General features: G+C 40.8%; 1 protein-coding gene across 5 annotated transcripts in view; it reads right to left on the reverse strand.

Moving 5' to 3' along the window:
* Positions 1-23,336, reverse strand: part of RAPGEF5 (Rap guanine nucleotide exchange factor 5) — a 256,592-nt gene that overhangs the window by 11,381 nt on the left and 221,875 nt on the right. For all 5 annotated transcript variants that reach the window (XM_070787582.1, XM_070787581.1, XM_019958533.2 and 2 more), the window contains 7 exons: positions 21,053-21,150; positions 18,259-18,381; positions 16,043-16,221; positions 9,898-9,988; positions 7,599-7,649; positions 6,699-6,786; positions 1,577-1,641 (listed from right to left, as the gene is read on the reverse strand). In XM_070787582.1, coding sequence (XP_070643683.1) covers positions 1,577-1,641; positions 6,699-6,786; positions 7,599-7,649; positions 9,898-9,988; positions 16,043-16,221; positions 18,259-18,381; positions 21,053-21,150 — 695 coding nt within the window. The remainder of the gene's footprint in view (positions 1-1,576; positions 1,642-6,698; positions 6,787-7,598; positions 7,650-9,897; positions 9,989-16,042; positions 16,222-18,258; positions 18,382-21,052; positions 21,151-23,336) is intronic.

A 23,336-nucleotide genomic window follows, 5' to 3' on the forward strand; every position in this document is an offset into this window, starting at 1 on the left:
CCCTCCTCTTCACACACACTCACCCAAGCTTATCTCGCGTTCTTAAGCGGAGGCATTGGCCAAGATTTGAAATAAATATTGACCAGCAGCTTCATATTCCTGTGGTCATTTCACTAATATCAAACACTGGAGACAACCCACCAACAGGCTAGTGTGTTGCTGCCTACAGTCTAAGGCCACAAATAGGTCCTGGGATCTTCAGAACATTACTGGGTGACACAGAACAACCTCTAAAAAATAATATTTTTCATACAAGAATAATACTTTTAATACAAGAAGACTCAATACTTTAAATATCTATTTCAGGTGTGTTGATTTGACTGAAGTATGTAAAATAACTGAGCTCAATTCCAAAGCACATAGTGTCGGGAGAGACTTGAAAAGCTATGGACGTGTCCACTTAAACTCTAACTACCCAGAAAGCGATCATCCTCAAATTATTAAAACAGAGCTATGGCAAGATACCCTAAGATGTCAGTCTCCCAGATCCCAGCTGCTTGGGTGTTCAGGTTGTACAAGAGCTGCCTGCACTGACACCGTGCCATCTCCTCCCGTGTGAGTGAGTTAACCTCACAGTTAGAGCTGGGCACCTAGGAGGCAATGGTCAGAGGCTAAACCGTGTTTGGACTCATCAGCTGGTACTGTTCTTTGGTTATGGTCTATGGGCCCCCAACTCACTCAACCTTCTCTCAAATGCCTGACCTGGTCTCACAGGGAACCAGGGGCCCATTCCTGAGAGTCCACACGAATCCATTACCATTACTAAAAAGGTCACTTAAAGGTCAGGGTCTATGGACAGGGGTCACTGATATCATCTTTAATCATGCATGGCAGGCTCATCTCTGACACGAAAGTTCATCTGTCAAACAAATCCATTCTTGTAGTCACAGGGTCTCCTTGGAGCAGTTTCACAGTTTCACAGTTGCTCAGCCCTTACAGGCAACTCCGCCTCTGCCCTCAGCTGGTGAGAAAGGCTAGGAGGAGCCTGCTGCACGACAGAGCACCCAGGAACGTCCAGGAAGAAGCATTTCAGGAATGTGTAAGAAGGGGCTCACTGGGGGGCCCCTTCTCACGGGCTCACTTTCTCACTTTGCATGAGGTGGTCTCACATAGGGGCAGCACCTGCCCACAGGCTGATAAATGGGTGGTCCTTCCTCTCCCAGGCAGACCCAATAAATTCCACCTTCGAAGGACATACCTCCCCAGGAGGAGGAGCAGTGCTTGCAAAGACACAGGGAGACACCTTTAAAGCCACAAGGCTCAACTTTACGAGTGTGAATTCCTGCTGACAGGAACCTTACCACTTTAGTTCTAGTTCAGATACATACACTCAACCACTGATGTTAATCTAATGAAGTTCCATTTTCAAAAATAAAAAGCAGATGTTCATACTTGGCTCTCAAAACCTTGGCAGCACACTTCACTTCTTTTTAATTGGGATGCATTTTATTGACAGTACATAACATGCAGCAAATAAATCACCACCAGTCCAATAGAGAATGTTGTCTCCCAGAGCAAGGAAAGTACGCATTTCCCTTACAGTGGGTAAAAAGAGAAACAGTGAAATTTTACATACCAGTTTTTCAAAGTTGACAAGATTATCCAGAAATGTTTTATTTCCCTCATGAATGAACGTTACATCTGAAAATTAAAAACAAGAAGATGCATGTACTATTAGGAACAGATCGTGAGTCAGGGCTGGAGAGGTGTAGATGCAGGGCAGCTTATTAATTTTTCTTAAACATTACGGATTATTTCCCGCATTAGACCAGGCAACTTGGAGCTGACTCTGTACAGGATGCAATGTGAGAGGGCATAATTTATGTGTGTAGAGAAAACATTCTAGCATTCACACAAGTGTGTATCTTGCTGTTATACTCTAGGCTTTGACTTCAACCCGCTTAACATAAGCTAACACTATTCTACAACTCAACTGGTCCATTATGTTTTTAGGCCAGAACAGTGAACAGAAAAGAACTGAATACCCAGCAACAAAAATTATTTTAATATTTATGTATTTGCTTTTTAACAATCCCTGGTAAAGTGAATGGGGTCTGCGTTACTTCAAACATCAAGATTTAGATGTGGATGTTCAAACTTAGATTTCTGGTTCTAAAAGCCAGGGCTGGTGTGGTTATCCCAAGTGAGTGAGGAAAGGGACAGATTAGAAATGGCAAGGTTTCTGGGTCTATTCAACCACTGGAAAGCCAGTGTCACTGATGAGAACAATGTAAGGAAGGGAAGAGAAGGTGCATTGTCAGAGCAAGGGAGTGTGACATTTGACTTGCGCCTCGCTGCATTTGAAGTGACAGGAGACATTCAAATAAAAACCTCCCTCTGGTTGCAAAACTTACAGGAATGCTTCTTCAAAAGATGGGGACTAGCAACAATGCCAGGAGCTAAAGCTCCAAAAGAGGGGTGACTTATAAAAATTCAAACCAGAGGGTGAGTGACTGAACCATAGGGAATCCTCACAGACAAGAATCAAAGTAAGAAATATACTACAATTTAAAGAATGTGCAAATAATCATGTTATATCACAGACATGCAGGGCAAACCAAATGAAAATCATTTTCAAAAATCTTCTTAAAATAACATGATATAAAAGACAGAAGTGAAGAGATTGAATTCCTCTAAATAGAAAGGGAAAATATTTGCATTTAGTCAAGACTTTGATTCTGCTGGTCCATATGGAGGGCTTCCCTGGTGGCTCAGAGGGTAAAGCGTCTGCCTGCAATGCAGGAGACCTGGGTTCAATCCCTGGGTCAGGAAGATCCCCTGGAGAAGGAAATGGCAACACACTCCAGTACTCTTGCCTAGAATATCCCATGGACAGAGAAGCCTGGTAGACAGACGAAGCCTGGTAAACTACAATCCATGGGATCGCAGACTCACTGAGCGACTTCACTTCACTATGGGGTAATTACAAGGCAGGTGCTTGGGAAACTGGCCTGAAACACACTTAGCTGCTGAGCTTTAAACTGGCCACCAGAGGGCAAGACCAATCACACAATACACTGATACAACCCTTTTCTCAAGGCATCCTTTAAACACAGCTTCCACCCCACCGGACTGCAAGGTTTTCCTAAGGTTTTTTCTTTCCTTTTTTAAACTGATGTTTGAGCAAGAAAACAATTCACCATTACACAGTCATCTGACAAGCTCTCTGGTTATTTTATTATCTTTCACTGTTTTGCTTTCAGAATAGAATCGCAAGCTTCATGTCTCTGACACAACATTTAGAGAAAGAGCAGCCAACACAGCTAACTTGTATTCTTTCTGTACAGCAAGCAAAGCACTGTGTGCACACTGTTTACCTTAAACTCCACCTAGGAGCCTGGTATCTCCTCACTCCCGGAGAATTCAGGTTACAAATGCCCTGTCCGAGTTCTTGGACCACTTCCCCGGTGTTCCAAGGCTTGTCATCCCCACCCTATGTTCCCAAGATGAGGATCATAATACAGCTTATATTTATCATCAGTGTCAGACATGGCACTAACTCATTTAATACTCACAAAAGAGTATAAGGTAAAGTTAAGCAGGAAAGAATGTGAAGAAACAACAGTCCAAAGGCGGATGGAGCACAGCCGGCTCACGACCACAGCTCTGCGTCTCGGAGCCAGGACGTGACCCCGGGCGGCCCGCTTCCACGGTGCCTCTCTGGTACTCGGAAGGACTTAGACGTTTCTTATCATCTATTCCAGTCAATTTGCTGAATTCACTGGATGTGGGGGCCTCTGCAAATTTTACTGTTTCCTTTGTCGCTCATTCTGTCTCTTCCCTCTCCTCTGCCTGGGCGGTCTTGCTTATCCCCAGCTCTCAAGGACTTGTCGAGGTCAGCACACGAGGAAGGAGTCTCTCCTGAGGGTGGAGGCTGGCAGGCTGATGCTGGCATGAGGATGAGGCAGGGAAGGTATGTCTGGCCAGGTAGGGGGAGAAGAGGGGCTGCTGCCCAGGAGAAAGGGGTCAAAATGGCTGCAGGTTTTGATGCAGGTGACTGACAAGTGTGTGATTAGGAAGTTTGAGTTCAATAGGTGGTTGAACTCAAAAACTGGAGTCTCACAACCTGAGTCATGGGTGGGCTGTGAAGCCACTGAGGGTCCCCACCAAGTGCAGTGCCTGAAATGAGTACCTGCCAGACCCCTTTATCTGGAAACACCCAGACATGTTCCTAACATTTTATATAACAGGACTGGGGATGAACTAACTCCATTTGAAGAGATGGCAGGTGAAAAAGAAGGAAAAACATGGAAGCACCTCAATCTTCCTTTTATTTACACAACTCCACAAATCTGCAATAACAATCTGCCCTTGAAGATACAGATACAACCTCAGTTTAACTTCAGACACCGGTTGACTATTGAGGATTACCATCTCCCCAAACACCATGACATAGATTACTCAACTGCTTTTGACCTTTAGCTCAGCTGGAACCTTTCTTCAACACTTACTCAGGGTTTCCTGGTCACTACTTTCTGAACTGGACTCCACAGTAGGGGGAAAGTAAATCAGAAGTGAGAAATTCACAGGCAAATAGATAAGCTGATAGCTGGAAGCATTTTTAGGTTATGTGCTTACTTTGATAACCTGCATGTCATTAGGAACTGACTAACTCAAAAAATGAAATATGGGAGCCCAAATCCTTCCTAATACCCAAGAAGTTTAATCTGGTCTCTTTCTCTAAACAAAAGCAATCCAAAGCAAGAGGCACAAGAGAAGAGGGCTGGGAAATTTTCATGAAAAAGTTGCTTGTTCTAAAGTAGTTTACTGCAAATTTTAAAATAATTTTGCAGTTACTAAAGCTAAGAATTAATGTTGTATATGTTTTCCAAAATGTCTTACCACAGATGTGATACATACATATTTAAAAGTGTCATCCTATTTTTCCTTTTGAAATTATTTCAGACAAAAATAGTAACTTTAAATGCAATAGAGTGCCAATATTATTTATTTTTATAATGACAAAAAGAAAGATAAAGGAAAAACAGGTGAGCTTGTTTTTAAAATTCAAGAGCTTTCAGTGAGAAAAAAGGGGGGGGGGGGCGCAAAAGTTTAATTTGCTAGAATGAATGAGACAATGTATTTTCAGTAGAAAAAAGAGAAGTTTGTTTTGCTGCCAACAAAGAGCTCTAGATAAACTCAGTAGAGCAGAAAATTGCATCCAAGCTAAGACATAAGTGTGAGGCACCTGACTGCATTAAATATTTTGGGGGAAAACCCACTACTATATAGCAGAAGGCTCAGCTCACATCTAAATTAAAGGGACAATGCTGACCATTTTCTAATCACCTTAAAAACATCTATTGTTTCAAAATTTTGTCTTTCTAAAATCAATTCCTTTCCCAGATCTGTGTTCCTTTCCTATTTTTCCTATTTGTGTCTACATGATTCTAAGTTTTACTTTCCACATGCCACCACTCCCACTCTCCAGCTGGTGTTTTATTTTAAATAAAAATCACAAGCCCGAATAAACTTATCTTAGAAATAAAAATGAAGAATCAAATGAACTTTTTAAAGTTGTTTTTCTGGCTTTACAATCTTTCCTTGTTTCATCCATTTACAGTTCTCAGAATGCTTTGAGCTCGAGTGAAGCAGTCCATGTGCTTCATTGTCCTAACTGTCCTAATACATTACCGTTTCACAGAAATTCTTGCTTTATACTAGATGAAGACTAGATAAACAGCTGCAAGAATGTACAGCAACTCAAAAGCTCTCCAAGCTCTGGCTGTTCTCAGGAGAAGCCGAAAAGGTTTATTTTCGGCTTTACTGCCAGTGGGTCTGGCGATGAGAGGCAGCAGAGGACACGGCCCGGCCAACCAGTTCCCAGGTACTTCATTTTCCAGGCAATTCCACCACACTTATGAGTGTAGGCGCTAGGGCCTGACCCCGCAGAAGGTATAAGCCTCTGAAGGGTGCAAGCAATATAAAAGAGTACTCCTATAAAAATTCCTTGAAAAGAATCAAAATAAGACCAAGAGAAATGACCAAACCCCTTGTCCTGGAAAGCACACGGGTGGGATGTACACTGAATGTCAGAAGCATGGGCCTGATGAAAACAAACTTCCCTTTCACTAATCCCCTTGGTTTGAAAGAGACCATCAAGATCTCATTAATAAGTTTAACTAACATGTTTCATGATGACTGATCTGCTGCTCTACAGAAGAGAAGTTAGTTGACTAACTTGCGGCTATCACATACTATCCCAACTGGATTCACTCCTGGAAAGAAGAAAGTACATTCTCTACCAAAACTTTTCACACATGACACTGCTTGTGTTGACCGAAGGTTTTTCTCACACAGCAGCAGGCCATGGGCTGAATCTCTGAAATTTAGGTTGCAAACAAAGAACATAACTGATCACCACTTGGATTCTTCATGCCAGCCTTATTCTTGGCTGAGTTAAGTGGACTGTAGACTCAAATAAGACAAGGCTTAGCAGCAGAATAAAGCAAAAACACAAACAGTTCCAGTGCCAAGTTTTGTGAGTCAAGTGAAAATACTTTGATGTCTGCTTAAGAACAATTAAGCATTTCAGGTGTCTCAGGAAGAAGCAAACATGTGAAAACAGTCACAAGCCAACAGTTAGGTTGGAATGACAAAAATAAAGAAACTGAGATTCCTTTCCTCGCCCTCCGTAGTCAGAGTGATAAATTTCTGGAAGATGGAATTACATAGCATAAAAGACAGATAATTGTTACCTTTAAGCAATAACGGCATGAAGGGGATTTTGGGTGGCTTCATTTTCTTGAATGCATCTCGGTAGGCTTTGTGATTCAGGGATGGATCCTGCCGAACCAAGCAGATTACAAAGAGAAAGAAAAATCAATGTGCTATAGAAACAATTCTAAATCTATTTTCGCTGTTACAATTTGAACATGATTTAGACATAGAGTGGTTCTTCCTAAGAACAAAGTAGATAAAGGTTTCCTAGGAGAATAAACTCACTAAATTAGGGCAGGAAATCTAGGCAATGAATGAAAGTCAAGTTACTGGTTGACGATAATGGGAAATGACTGCCAAAGAGAGACACCTTTTGATTGCCCTATTATTTTCCCTCCAATAGGTTCCTTAAGTACAGTTTCCTCTCCATAATTTCTATCATGAGGTAAACCCAAAGTCTTTTGTTAGGCACACCTCAAAGAAAAACTGCCCTCATAATGCACAGATAATGCAGAGAAAACAAAAGAACATTTTTGTTGTGTTCTGAAAAGAAACTGCACATTTTGTTATCTCAAAGATACAAGGAATGATAAAAAGGAGAAATGGTAAAAAGAAAAAAAGAATAATGCATAAGAATTGCATAGTAAATTTAAACTAGCTAATTTCATAGGTTTTGAAATGGACTGTACTGAAAAATGTGCCTTCTGAATATCACACCAAAAAGACCATTCTCGCTACCTTTTTCCATGGAGAGGAAGAAGCAGTAACCATTACCCTCCTTCACTCCATTAAGAAGCAAAGCTACCTGTTCATATACAGGTGCACTAGTCTAAGCTACCTGACATGGCAGAATGGAGATATTGACCACTGAAATCTAGGAAGAAATCTGAGGCTAACTATCAGTTTGAAGAGTAAGTCCACTATGCTCAACTACTTACTGTTAAACTTTCAAGTTCAGAGAAAAGTTTCTTAAACTTCCCAGGGATTTTCTAAAAACAAACAAACAGAAAAAGAAAAGGTCAAAAGAAGTCAGTTATTTTGAGAGGAATGTTCATTAAGTTGCACTATATACTTCACATTTCTGAACATAAATCCCTCTATCAACTGGTTCTACCTTGATTGCTTCTCATTACGCAATTTTCATCATTCCTTAATGTGATGTTCCTTGGGAATGTTGCTAAAGACAGTTTAAAATGAATAGCAGCCACAGGATTTAGGAATCCAACTTAAGACAGTCCACACACTGGTGATCTTTTCATGAAAGCTTGGATTTCAGTTCTGTATCCTACCCTTGACAAACGCTCTCACCTTCTTAAATGGTCTTGTTGAGTGGGAAGTAATAATGTTGACTGATATTTTTTGTATAAATGATATAATGATGTTTCATAGCAGAGGTTTAAATAGTGAAAGGCCATGAAAACCCTCATTGATGAGGCCTGTACTTTAGTGGGTAGAATCACCAAACTGGAAAGATCACCCATGCAAACAGTGGCCTGAAGACTGACAGGGGATGGAAACATACACTGTCCTCCCAAATAAGAATTTGGGCCTAAGGAAGAAGGGCCTGGGATTTCCCAGCCTGCCCTTACTCTGGTGAAGTAGGAAAGCCAGACGTCTCGGTAGTCAGTCAGAGTTTGAATTCTGACTCTGCCCTCTTTCTAGCTGTGTGACTGCAGCCAGTCTCCACGTTCTCTGATTGAAATGGAGACTACTCACAGGAAACGTACAGTCGACAGTTGGTGCTCGGCAAATTCCAGCACGTAACACTTACGAGTGTTCTACAAAATGTGTGGGATTTTCTGTTTCCAAAACAAATCAAAACAATGAGGTAAACCCTTACAATAACTACACTTTTAAATATCAATTTGATAATTCTGAATATGGACTCAACAACACAGGTTATTCAACCTGTTTGGAAACTACTGTTACACACACCAACACATACGTATTAATAAACGGATGATAAATGCAAAACGATAAAATGCAGACACCTGCAACTATTCTTCTGAGCTGCATACCTGAGTATTTTGGATATCCCACAAAAATGTCTCAGTTGCGCGTCAAACTCAACGCATCTAGGGCCAAACTGATCTACTCAAGGGGTCAGCCATGGGCCAAATATGACCCCATGCTTTTGTAAATAAAGTTTTATTGGAGCATGGCCATGCTCATCATTTACAGACTAAACAGGGCTTGCACTTCAATAGGAGACTTGAGTCATGCCAATGGAAACAACATGCCAAAAAAAAAATTCACCATCTGGCCCTTTACCCCAAATGACTGCTGACCTCTCTTCTAGTTCCTGAAACCAACTTTTCCTCTATTGACTACTTAGGCCAGTGTGATCATTTTCCAGGCCTAGAAACACTGAAGTCATCAGCTCAAGTGGGCGTCTCTCTCTGAGAACCCAATGGCCTTGATCATACAACAGTGACAGGCAGAACCAGGATTTGGGAGACCTGGAACATATAACATTTTCTGGGCCCTCTTTTTTAATAAAAAAAAAGAATATAAAACTACTTTTGTAAATTTTGCAAAGATATCTGCCATCCACGTGAACATACTGCCAGGAATATTGCAAATGAGAGGCCTGGTAGCTTAAATTCATAAGCATCTCAGCAAATCTGCCTCTGGACAAACGGAGCTTTTGAAAGGACCAACATGAAACTGTAACCATGCCATCACGGAGAAAAACAGAAAACTAATTCAAGTTAGGAGGCATTTTTCAATTTTTGTTTCTTTCATATATATTATAGAACCATTTTGAAGACCACTTGATCAAAATATTTCCTAACACCTTTTAAATATAGCAGTGTGTACATGCCTATCTCAAACTCCCAAACTATCCCCCACAACCAACCATAAGCTAAAATGGATAACCAATAATGTATAGCACACAGAACTCTGCTCAGTTGCGGCAGCCTGGATGGGAGGGGAGTTTGGGGGAGAATGGATACATGGATATGTATAACTGAGTCCCTTCACTGCTCACCTGAAACGATCACAGCATTGTTAATCAGCTGTACCCCAATACAATATAAAAAGTTTAAGGAGAAAAACAGTTCCTAAGGACTTGAGACACTAATTTATAACATTTGTTTCTAGTGGTACTTCTCTCATTTAAACCATTTAAATCAATTTACTTTAAATAAGGACTTTTCGGTGGAACATTTCCCATTCAGTGTTATTTGTCCTCTCCCACCCACTCCATCCCTGCCATGGACCCCCAAGGCTCACCTCCCAGGTCTGAGATAGCCGGCTCACAGAAGCAGTGTTGAGACCCATCACGATAGCAAAGAAGGAGTTCAGGTTTCTCTGGGCTTTGCAGCTGTGGATTAAAGAAAGTAGGAGGCACTGTTAGGCAACATCCTTTTGCCAGATGAGCACAAAAGATAAAGCTGCCAAGACTCTCCTAGGCCACAGGGTTCAGCCTCTAGGGAGGGGCTGAACTCTGCTCCATGACCCATGTGCCCCTGGGAGAGGAGTGGTACCTGCTGCACAAAAACAAATTCAAATACTTCCGCTCATCATTGCCTTTAGGAAAAGACCTGTGCTTTTTAAAAAACTTAATTAATTTAATTGGAGGGTAATTACAACATTGCAATGGCCTCTGCCATACATCAACATGAATGGGCCACAGGCACACATGTGTCCCCTCCCTCCTGAATCCCCCGCATCCTGCCACGTCCCTCCTCACCCTACCCCTCAAGGCTGTCGCAGAGCACTGGCTTTGGGTGCCCTGCACCACACACCAAACTCCTACTGGCTGTCTATTCTATACGGTAAAGTATATGTTTCAGTGCTAATCTCTCAAATCATCTCACCCTCTCCTTCTTCCACTGTGTCCAAAAGTCTGTTCTTTATGTCTGTGTCTCCTTTGATGCTCTGCACATAGGAGCATCAGTACTATCTTTCTAGATTTCATATACATGCATTAATGTACAATATGTCTTTCTCTTTCTGACTTACTTCACTCTGTATAATAGGCTCCAGGTTCATCCATCTCAGTAGAACTGACGCAAATGTGGTCCTTTGCATAGCTGCATAATATCCCACTGTATATATGTACCACAACTTCCTTTTCCATTCGTCTGCTGATGGACACCTAGGTTGCTTCCATGTCCTAGATACTGTAACTAGTGCTGCAATAAACATCAGGGTACATGTATCTTTTTCAATTCTGGTTTCCTCAGGGTATATGTCCAGTAGTGGGATTGCTGGATCATTTAGGGCTGCCCTCATAGCTCAGCCAGTGAAGAGTCTGCCTGCAGTGCAGGAAATGCGGGTTTGATTCCTGGGTTGGGAAGATCCCCTGGAGAAGGAAATGACAACCCATTCCCGTATTCTTGCCTGGAGAATCCCATGGACAGAGGAGCCTGGTGGGCTACAGTTTATGGGGTGGCAAGAGTCGGACATGAATGAGTGACTAAGCATGCATGGTAGTTTTATTCTTAGTTTTTTAGGGAATCTCCATACTGTTATCCATAGTGGTTGTATCAGTTTGCATTCCCACCAATAGTGTAAGAGGGTTAGCCAAAGCAATCTTGAGAAAGAAGAATGGAACTGGAGAAATCAACCTTCCTGATTTCAGACTATACTATACAGCTACAGTCATCAAGAAGTATGGTACTAGCACAAAACCAAATCTAGACCAATGGAACAAGATGTAAAGCCCAGAGATAAATCCACACACCTATAGGAACTTTATCTTTGACAAAGGGGAAAAAATATATATAATGGCAAAAAGACAGTGTCTTCAACAAGTGGTGCTGGGAAAACTGGTCAACTATGTGTAAAAGAATGAAATCAGAACACTACTAATGCCATATGCAAAAATAAACTGAAAGCGGATTAAAGACTTAAAATACCAGAGCAGAAACTAAAAAACTCCGAGAGGAAAACACAGGCAAAACACTCTCTGACATAAATCATAGGAAGATCCTCTATGACTCACCTCCTAGAGAAATGGAAATAAATACAAAAATAAACAAATGGGCCCTAATTAAACTTCAAAGCTTTAGTACAATGAAGAAAACTGTAAGGTGAAAAAACAACCTTCTGAATGGGAGAAAATAACAGCAACAAGGCAACTGACAAGGAATTAATTTCCAAAATATACAAGCAGCTCAATACCAGAAAACCAAACCACCCAATCAAAAAGTGGACATAAGACCTAAACAGACATTTCTCCAAAGACGTGTGCTCTTGGTACCCTCTGGACACTTCAAGATTCCTTCTTTTAAAAAATCTGTTTTGGATGCATTTACAATTTCAACTGAAAGCTCTGACGTTCCTGTTTCTTTACAGATCCCAGACTCATTATAATAGCTCCTGGGTCTTGTCTCTTTAATCTGTATGTTGCCTTTCTTTTTTTGACAAGTCCTCTTATCTCATAGGTCTAAGCTCCCCTCCTATTACATTTAGACATTATTTCCTTTTCTCTCAACAAAATAGCTACTATATTATGCATATACTTATATATTTAAAGTATGGCATATATTATGTGGACACTGTCCCATATTTCTAATTTGAGGAAAAAAGGAATATAATGCAAAACAAGACCATGTCAAGCTCCAATAACTCTGGAAAGTTATCTGCTCTGTAGAATGTCAATCTTGCCCTTCAACTTAGTTGGTCGAAACTCCACTAATTTTCAAAGCCAGCTGAGGGGGTTTGATCCAGCAGAGGGAGGATGGGCTTCCAGGTCAGCCATCCCAAACACTCCTTAGTCTGGGATGAATTAGAAAACAGCTTCTCTGAGGCAAGTTTTTAAAATTAAAAAATTATCCTAATTACATAGGAAAGAAATATGAAAGTGCTTAGCAGCAATAAAAAGTACCTAATGTGATTTGACTAAGCTGTCCTCGGGTGTCATTTCTTCCATGACATCTCCACCAATGGCTCAGATGGAATTTGGGAACAGTGTATATACATCTCTGTATCCTGCCTTTTCAGGTATACACTCTTATATATTATGGGTTCTTGACTGTTATCATTAACGGCTATAGAACACTTCATCAAAAACATATTTAAATAAATTTAAAAATGTATTCTCTTATTGTTGATGTTTAAATTATTTTCAATTCAACACAATTCAATACGGAACGCTACAATAAATATCTTTTGCATATAAAACTTTTTACTGTCTGATTTTTTAAGTTATACTTCAAGTCATTACATGATTGATCAAAGCAATCATGACTTTAAGATTCTTGAACATATTAATAACTTCTGTTTCCCAAAACTATACCAATTTCCAGTCGCACAGATGTGTGTACGGGAGCAGGGTTCCTGAGTTCAGGACCAGGAAACGATTCTGGGCTCTGAAGTGGTAATATACAGAGCTGGCTGTGCCCTGACTGGTCCCGCCTAAACCCGTCTGCTCCTGGAGCCAGTTCTGTGCACTGGACACTGCCCAGGACAGCTGCGCCTGGGCGGCAAGGCAGTGGGGGTCGCCCACGGGGAGCATTTCGGAAGTTTCAGTCTCCTTGATAGGGGAACCTGGGAAGGCACCGTTGCCTATACACCTGCTGTCCAAAGCAACCGGATGAACACAGCCCTGCAAGCCCCTCACTGCTGGGTCTGCAGGGAGCACGGTCTGTCCCTTTCACAGTCTTTCTGTCCAACTTTGGACTCTGCCTATGGTTTCCTGATAGGCACGAGGACTTGATATTCAGTCTAACTGGCCCTTCATCTGGTTTCTGCCAATGTTCTCCCAGGTGGAGCCTGCTTGGTATTATCCATGAATAAACAAACAGGACACTTTCCTGGCCTATGGTTGAAAAGTCCACCTGTTTCTAAGAGATAAAGGAGCCTAAAGGTATCAATACTGCAATTCTGCCTTTCTTCTGCCCTTTGTTCCCTCATTCCACCCTCCTGTCTCATCTCACCCTGGCAAGCTCAGGCCAGCCAGGGCAGACTCGAGTCAGCTCCATCTCTTCATGTGATGATGCTGGGCGCCTCTGCTGAGGGCCCTGTGGTGAGAACAGCCCCATCCCTGTGCCAGAAGCATCTCAGCTGGATACTCTCCCTTTCTCCCCCTCCTCCCACCGTAGTGCATGATGGGAGCCCCACTGGCTCTGTCATTTCCAACTAGACATTTTTATACTCTGTCCAACACTCAAATGCACAGTATACAGCAAAACTTTCAGATAGCATTTGCTGGAGTTGAAAAGAAGACCCTGAGGGCAAATCATTTTATTATTATTCACTATAAACAGTATACTATCTGCTTTTATATTAAAAAATCATTTAGCTACAAAAAAAATCTTTAGATGTAATTCTCATCTTTTTATCTTCTATCTCCCCATAAACAATTTTCCTGGTTCAGATTTTTCAGTCATACTTAAAATTTTAAAAATCCACAAACAATAAATATCTGAATGTAAAAAGAAAAAAAAATGAATATACGGATGACTTACTTCTCTATAAGACAAATTGATACGGCACAAATATCGGTCACCACTCCCATCTGGAGTCCTCTTTAGCCAAGGTTCATTCATTCCAAGGTAAGAACAGACTGACACTAAAACATTCAGTTTAGCAAACACTCCTTTGTCTGAAGAAATAAAATCCACTCAATCCACAGAGGTGGGGGATGGGATTGGTAAGAAGGAAGGAAACATGAATATGCGAATAGGATGCCTTAGGCAGGGAAGGCACTGCATGAGCATGAAAATTAACTGTTTTCCTGGGGCTATCTGTACCAGTGTGATTATGAAGAATTTAACTTTATGTTTCTGTTGGAATTCTGTTCTATGGGCCAGGGATAGAGGCCAGCACAGCAAATCATTCAAGAGCATAGGGCCATATGGAGAAGATGTGAACATACATACTTCATTTCCCTGAGGACAGCTATGATCTTACACTGGGAACTAAGCTATGTGGTGTCATTTTACTCCTTGGGATATTAGTGTCCCATTTCACCAAGTAGTTGGCTTTTATAAGAACGTTCTGGACCACAAAGAGCCTCATCTTTAGGAAGTTCATAGGTATTATAGAAAATGTACTGACTGAATTAAAAAAAAAAAAAAAAGAGCATTCATTCATAAAAGTAGTCTAAGATTCAGGTATATAAAGAATCCTGGTGCCTTTCAATTCAGTCCAAACTCTTCAACCTGAAATCCAATATCTTTTACAGTTTGGCCCCATCTTCCCTTTAAGCTTGGTCTCCCACAGCTTCCTCATAAATACCTTCCACTCAGGCCAAACTGGATGAGGTTCCTTTTCCAGACCACATGCTCTCTGCCTCCCATCAACTTCTCTGCTTCTCTCTTATGAGTTTGAACTCCATGGAGAGTGTACTCCTGAATTTTTATCTAGAATTCAAAATGCTACTTTCTTCCCAATGTTTTTCTAATCCTCCTTTCCCATTCCCTTGGCATAGAAGCTTCCCGTCCTCTAAAGACCCTGAAAGAACTTCATCTCATGGTAGGGAACCCTTGGGTTCTATTTTGCAATGAGCCATTGGAGTTATAGAAAGTATTCCCCTGCCCAGCAGATCGCAAAGTTCTCAAAGGCAGGTATTGGGTGTAGCTGCATTCTGATTCCCCCATAATACCCTACACAGACGTGCAAACATAATGAGTGATCAATACAGATTTCCTAAATATATTACACTGACATGTACCCAAAAACTGTTTGATATAAAAACTACTTTGAAAAACAAAGGAGGAAAAAAAAATGGAAAGACTGGAAGGTAGGAGGAACTGGGAAAGATCTGGACTCCTGTTGCCTGTTTGTGTTGGAAAGACCACCCAAGCATGGTCTCAGGACATTAATCTGGTATTTTAACAGAAGCTCCCAGGAAGTTACTAAAATGTCATCCAACCAACTACTGAGTCACTGCTATTTACCAACTTCAGTACCAGGTACCCCAGGTCCAATGTTTGAGTAGAAATGGTCCCTGTCCTCTGGAAGCTAACACAGCCCAGCGAAGGAATTCTATATACAAAAGTAAGTTTAATCAATGAAAGTTCATACTCTGGGCATGAGGGAGCCAGGAGCAGAACCTTGAAACGCATCTGACTTTCAACAGTTCTCGCCCCCTCTCATCATCTCCCCCCATGTGCCTAACCTACTGTAACTCACCTGGCCACCGTGTAATTTAGCTGCACAATGGGGCACGTGTGCGCTGCCTGCTTTTTCCTTCGGCACAGAGAGCTATGGTCTGGTATTGTGACATTTACTTTAAGATATAAATATTTCAAAGGTGAAGACAGAAATATTCAGAACAGACCTTTCCAATCATTTGGTCACTTAACTCACTATTACCCTTTTGTATCCCATCTCTTCACATCCCATCCCATCCCATTACGGGGAAAAAACAGATTTCCTCTAAAGGAGAGGAACAGAACTGCGTTTTTTACCACTAGACACTCACTGAGCGGCAATTTTGATGAATTTTTTCACCAGCTGCACTCGCTTGCCCAGTGGGCTGCAGAGCAGAATCTCCGTGGCCACCCAGAGCTGGACCTCATTGCATCTCTGGAGCAGCAGGCTCAGGTTCACCGTGTGCTCCCCGCTTCCCTGTCTGCTGAACGTGAAGTAGATCAGCTCTTGCTGAAAGACAATGTATTCAAGCCAGCATTTACTGTTACAGCACAGGGTCAAGTTGATACAAAATACAATCCATTTTTTAAAATTCATTTTTAATTGGAGGATAATTGCTTTACGATGTTGTATTGTGTTTCTGCCATACAACAGTGTGAATCAGCCGTAAGTATACATATGTCCCCACCCTCTTGAACCTCCCTCCCATCCCCCAACCCCATCCCACCCCTCTAGGTGGTCACAGAGCACTGAGCTGAGCTTCCTGTGTTATGCAGCAACTGCCCATTGGCTATTTTACACATGGTATGTATATGTTTCAGTGCTACTCGCTCAACTCCCACCACCCCTCCTTCCCTCACTGTGTCCGCAAGTCTGTGAGTGTCTCTATTCCTGCACTGCAAGTAGGTTTTTAAGAACTATTTCAGATAGCCACTGTCATAATGTTAGATATAACAAATAACAATATATTAAATTCAAGACAATTCATGTTGACTTTCAGAAATGCCTCATGAAATGATGTTCACATAAAAGACTTACATAAATCTACGTTTTTAGAATGCAAAGATGATGCTTTTCATGAAAACCTAAGACACTCTTACATCAGAGGCTGAATCAAATCCGAACTTCCCAAACTTGTTCTATAGGCAACTTCAAGCACAAATGACATCATTTGTTCAGATGTACATTAGACCCTCACAGGTAGATTCTCTAGACAAGGGTTTTCACACTTCAGTGTCAATCTGAATCACCTGGAGGTCTGTTAAAGCACAGACTGCTGTGCCCCACCCCCCTAAATGTTCTGAGTCAACAGGTCTGTGATCTGGCCAAAAATCTGCATTTCTACTAAATTCCTGGGTATACTGATGATGCTGGTCTGGGTACCCACTCTTTGAGAACCACTGAAATAAGACACTGTCAAATCATAGAAAGAGAGTAAGATTAGAATAAGGTACAAAACTGACAGTAACTAGTGACTAGACTGATCATATGTAAGCAATGGAAGAGATTTGTTTCTAATCAGAAAGCTCTGTGTGTGTGTGTGTGTGTGTGTGTGTGTGTGTGTGTGTTTTACACAAGAAATTCACACCCTCCCACTGCATAAGCACACAAGCAGGGACACATCCCACTCTACCAACACTTCCAAAGTCACAAGTCATTTAGCTTGAATGAGTTCACTACTTGCTCAAATTTAGATTGTTATATTGGAATGTTTTCCACGAGAAAATATGGGGACGTTTAAAAGATGCTCCAAAATGAAAGAGAACCTTGGGGGTCCCTTAATCAGTCACGAGTTCCTTCTTCAGCAGGAAAGGCCTTTTTGTAATGAAACATTTCACTACCCGGCAAAGCAAATGCAACACAGTCTACCTCATTTTTCATCTACTGAGTCCTGTGAGCCTTTCCACTGGCTACATTTATTCATCAATTGTCAGTAGCATTCTGCCCCTCATCTCCTGTTTTATAAACGCTTAAGCTGTCCTCAAGGGAGAGGTTGATGGACATAAAAATTTGAAATATATCTCAAAATGTCCGAGAGAGTGCTTGAAGTCCTGCAGCATAGTCTAAATGTATAGAATGTTCTTAGGAAAGTGTGTGTGTGCATGTAGGACACATATAAATGTGATTTTTATATAAGTACTGTAAAGCCACGGAAAAATTAAAATGTCAGTATCAAAGGTATCAAACATAAAACACCTCTTCAACCCCATGCAACCTTCATATACATATATATACACACACACATATATATATGAATACATGTTTTCAAACATTAAAAATATAGCATATTTATACATTACACAAATATCCGACTGTATTAGGTGCAAATAAAGCATGATCATGTATTCTAATTATCCTAGGTTTGGATCAGTCTTTCAATATATTTAAAGTCCCCAAGTATCTTTGTGGGCCATGGTATCCCAAAGCATAACTATATCAACCAGAAAATGGATTGTCTTAAAACCTAATCACACATGAATATTCTTCAAGAAGAATTCCTAGTTAAGGTGGCAGTAGCATTTACTTGATCGTTTCCCCCTTACTTACCTCGTGAATTGAACTGAAAAGGCTCCAATCAAAATTCATTAATTCCAGAGCAAGATCCCAAGTGTTCATTCCCAAAATCCTGATCGACCTTTGCTGTGATTCCTCATTTTCTGCAAACGGATTCTAAAGTGACAGACAGAAGCAAAAGAATCCTCAGTAAATTCCCAGATGGTTGGCACTGAATTGGCTGGCCACAGAAAGGCACTAGAAGCCCGCGTGAGAAAAATAATCTTGTCTGAGTGCACTTAATAGTTTCCCTGATCTGTTCACCTTCGGTGAGTTACAGCCAATTCAGGAAACAGCCTCAGAAGCTGCAGAATGTGATCAATGATACTTCACTGAGCTGTCCCTCCCTCCCCACAGGCAAGCATGCACACACACACACACGCACACACACACACACACACACACACGTGCACAAATCTGATTATAAAACACTGCCCCAGCAGACAGCATAATGAAAGCAAAAGCCCTGAAGTCACTTTGGTTTCTGGTAAGAATTAATGTGCCAGCAGGGTTAGGAGAAAAACAAACAAAAGAAATGTCACAGTGCACTTCAATAAAGACAGACATGGCTTTTACAGGAAATATGTTTAACAAGTCTCATCCCAGACATGCATTTACAAATTTTACTAAAATGCCCGTGGAAAGCAAAAAAAAAAAAAAAAAAAATTTAAACAGGAAATAAAAAATAAAAGTTAATTCATTTATACCCCATGGTGTATGATTATTTTAAATTATCAATTGCTTTCCCTAGACAAATGGGTATGAAGAGTTTGGTAATAAAAGTATTTCTTTAAAATCTGACATAAAATTATTAAATGCCACCACAATTTTAAATCTGCCATCACTGTTAAATTATTAAAAATTTGGCATCTTTTCAAAACATCTGATATTTTTAAATTAAGGTAATAAATTCTCTTATTTGACTTGAACAGTTAATGACGTTAAAACAGTTAATGTCTTGGGAAAAAAAAAAAAAGAAGAGGACTTTTCAAAAATAAATGCCATAGAAGAGTAAAAGGAATATTTCAGAATCCAAATATTAGTCTTTATTTTTTGAACTGCAAAATAAATTATTAGCATTTTTGAATTTTTATATTTATGAAAAGGTTTCCTAATTGAAAACATGATAAAAGACCTCCATGAGCTATTCCACAGACTAGAATTCCCTTCAGAGTGGGTCTAGGCACAAACTGGCCCTGTACCTCCGGCATGGGCACAGGGTGGAGCTCAGTAAGGGCGGAACGGATGATGTACGTACAGACGCTGAGGTGGGGAAAGCCCAGGTGTCCCAGGGCCCTGTCTGGCTAGATGGGGACCACGCAGATGTCAGGCTACACTGCAGACATTCACAGAGCCACGAAGTGGGAAGAAACACAGATGTCTGCTTATGAATTTGGAGCTGTAAGGACATTGTCACTTGGCTTTTTACCCCTCCTACTTTCTCCCTAAATGTGTCCTTACCCCGGCCCTGCCGTCTGGTTATTCAAGGTAGTCCACCGCCCTCTCCAGGAAACACTTTCTATTTTTCTATTCCAATCATTCAGGGCTATGATTCCTGCTCTCCAAGAAGGCTGACCCATGCCCAAGCACAGGGGATATCAGTGGTTTCCCCTGCTAGCCTTCCCTTACAATGCTCCGTTTCAACGGAGATCTTTTGGAGCTGAAATTACCAGAACTATGATTCCAATGGGGAAATTTTAGGTGGGGGAAGCATTCACATGCAGGGTGGCATCTGGCTCAACTCACAGCACTTATTTATCCCACAAGACCTGCCCCAGGCCTGCCCTCTGCTATTCCGAGGCCCTGGACTGCAGCAGCAGAGCTCTGGGAACTCACATTGAGGGAGCCACAGGAAACGTCTGTTTGCGGCTGGGGGTGGAAGGGCGGGACAGTGGGAGACCCAGTAACAGTAACCTGCACGTTAGCTCCTCCTCCTTTGAGAGGTGGGGGGTGACTAATGTTATTATGGCAATTTGAGATCTTGTAGATAATTTTACATGAGATATTTTTATTATAAGCGGTGTTGGTTAACCTACATGGTATACAGACTCGTCCATTATACACATAAAAGGAGCCTAGCTGGAAAGAGCCATTCCTGTGATGACTGCATGGCACAGACCAGGACCCTGACTCCGGATGATACGATCATGATCTGGTAGAGCCCACTTTTTATGGGTGATGGCTCTGAGGCCTGATTCTACCATCCAGAAAGCAACCACAAGACCGAGGTTTTTAGGAACAACAACAAATCATCTAGTTAAGTATAAAGGTTCTTAAACTTAAAACTGAAAATAACATACAGTGGGGGTTTCTCCATTTCTTCATATGCTTACTCTTCGGTGGCATCTGATGTTGCCCACTTACACAGGGAATGCTGATCATGTACCTTCTCTTCAAGGGAATGGCACGCTCAAAGGGCACCCAGGGGACAGAAGAACAGAACCTCTTTCCCTTTAAATGAACACAGGATGGATTCCTCAGCCTGATCTCCATATATCCACCAGGAAAGAAGAAATGGAATTAAGATTCTGTTGGACAAAGTGTCCCATCTCTCAAATTCCTTGTTCCAGAGAGGCTTAGAGAGAAACAGTGCGAAGGGTTTTCAGTTCCTAAAGACAGGCCTGCCTCTGATTAGCAAATGTACTGTTGTTTGACAAGTGTACTGTTGGCTACAGAAGGAAACAGCTTGATGTACTTTTCTAACATTCATTTTAAAACACACAAATACATGTTCTCAGCCTGACATTTGTGCCCCTGTGCTTCAAGCACAAGGCTAAGGGTAACTCACCAAAGTGTCGGCCAGGTCTTTCCGGTAGACATATATCCGACCAGAGGCATCAAGGGATTTGGAGATGGCCAAGTTGTTTGGCTGAAGCTCATGCTTTTCTTTATTTACAGAAAAGAATAATTAAAAACACAAGACGAGCTAGTATGCATTCACAGTACTGCTAAAGAGTGAAATCTGCCAAAGAAAAATACTTAAAAGTAAATGGGATGTGAAGTAGATGTGATTCAGTTCTGCATACGCTATACAATGACACCAGATAATCAAAGCTTATTATCCACGAAGAGGTAACCTCTTAGGATTCATTCTTATAATATTTAGTCATTTTTTTTTACACAGAACAGCTTGGGGAAGAAGGGAAAACTCACTCTTCACTTCATATCTATCTGTAAAGTAACCACATGAAGACTTCCCTGACAGCCTAGTGGTTAAGACTCTGCTCCCACTGCAGGGTGCATGGCAGAGATTCGACCCCTGGTTGGGGAACTAAGATCGCACGTGCCAGGAGGCAGGGCCAAGAAAAACAGAAAAGAAAGTAACCATACAACAATAATACTGCTAACAGTTGGGTATATCTCTGTCCTCATATTTATGCAAATATGTATGTGCACACATGTATATACAATCACAGCTATTCGTATGTATACATTAATAATCATAGATACATATATACTTGTAATAATTCCTTATGTGGTTTTATGTTCTGATTTTATTGTACTTATCCTCTTGTCAAAATTATTTATATATGCCATGTGTAATTGGTTATATAACAGTCTATTATACCATCATTTAATCTTTCCTCTATTGTTGAACATTTAATGGTTTTCAATTTTTTTTGTCATATAAATTAGATAGAGAGATACGTGCTAAATACCAGCAAGGGGCCTGACATATAACAGGGATTTGATAAATGGGATCTATTATTATAGCAGCCATAATACATATTGCTGAAGTCAACATCCTTCTGCATAAATCTTTGGCTCCTTATAGATGATTTTTCTTAAGACAGATTCTCAGCAGTAGAATTACTAGGTCAGAGGGAATGAATATCTGTAAAGGTTTTGAAACAAGCTGCCAAACTGCTTTCCAACTCTTATGTCTACCAATACTCATCATTACTTTGAATAAGTTTATTGATTTGCTAAAATCAAAAATAGATTATTGATATATTTTATATTTCTTGGCAACTAGTAAAGTGAATATTTTTCATCTATTCTTCTTCTATTTTATTTACCTATTGTTCCTATCCTTTGACCATTTTTCTACCATAGCTGGACTCATAACACAATATGCTTCTCAAAGAAAAATGTCCTCCTCTCACCTGCAAAACACAGAGGGGAACTGACCAAAGTGATATTCACGTTTATTCCACTGTAACACAATCAGTGTCCCCTAAGGTAGCCCTTTATTTATCCAGCAGGGTTGGAAAATCAATACATCACATCTCTTTTTCTAGATAACATAATCAGCTCAAATGCCAGATTTTGTTTTGAACATTTCCGCTTGATACAGAGGACAAAAATGATACTCAAATACATTCTTTACCACCCAGCACTGCAAAGATCAGTAGTACTGTCATGTCAGGCTCTTGACATCTGCTGTAAATGGTCCCACATGGCTGGGCTCTGACATTCTTCTATATCTTCCCTCCTTGTTTAAGCTACAGCTTCTTGCGACCCTCTGTATATTCATAAATACCTTAGATATGAATTTATAAGAGCCATTCTGCATTTGCTATGAAATAAAATGGCATGGTTTGCTGACAGCCATTTTTCCAGTTGCTAAGAATTATTTTTCTTACTGTCACGTTTGTCACTATGCCATAAACAAGGAAAAGTGATAGAATTTTAGGCTCTGAGGAACTGGGTAGGTTTCTGTTACTACATACACATACTTCTCCTGGGCACAAAACAGCTAGAAGCCTACAAAGAGCTGTGAGAACAACAGTACTAGTCCTTTCAGAGAAACCAACAACATGGCCAACGTGCATTTTCTTTTGAGAAAGAGAAAATAACAGTAGATCTCACTGTCATTTCATTTTGACACAGCATTGAAAACATTATTTATTAAAAATTATGTAACTAGAGCAAGGAATACACTAGGTTCTGTGGGCTTTTTTTTTTTTTCCTTCATAAGAACATTATTGTTTGGGGCACATAAAACTGCAGGCAGAAAGGTTCTTAACAGACAAAACTACTAACTGATGAAAAATGATGGCATATTTCCAAATCTGTGAGGTAATTCAAGAGATAAGCTCGTGTTACTAGTGATGATTAGCTATGAGTAT

This window comes from Bos indicus, chromosome 4 (assembly GCF_029378745.1).
Source record: "Bos indicus isolate NIAB-ARS_2022 breed Sahiwal x Tharparkar chromosome 4, NIAB-ARS_B.indTharparkar_mat_pri_1.0, whole genome shotgun sequence".
Classification (NCBI taxonomy): Eukaryota; Metazoa; Chordata; class Mammalia; order Artiodactyla; family Bovidae; genus Bos; species Bos indicus.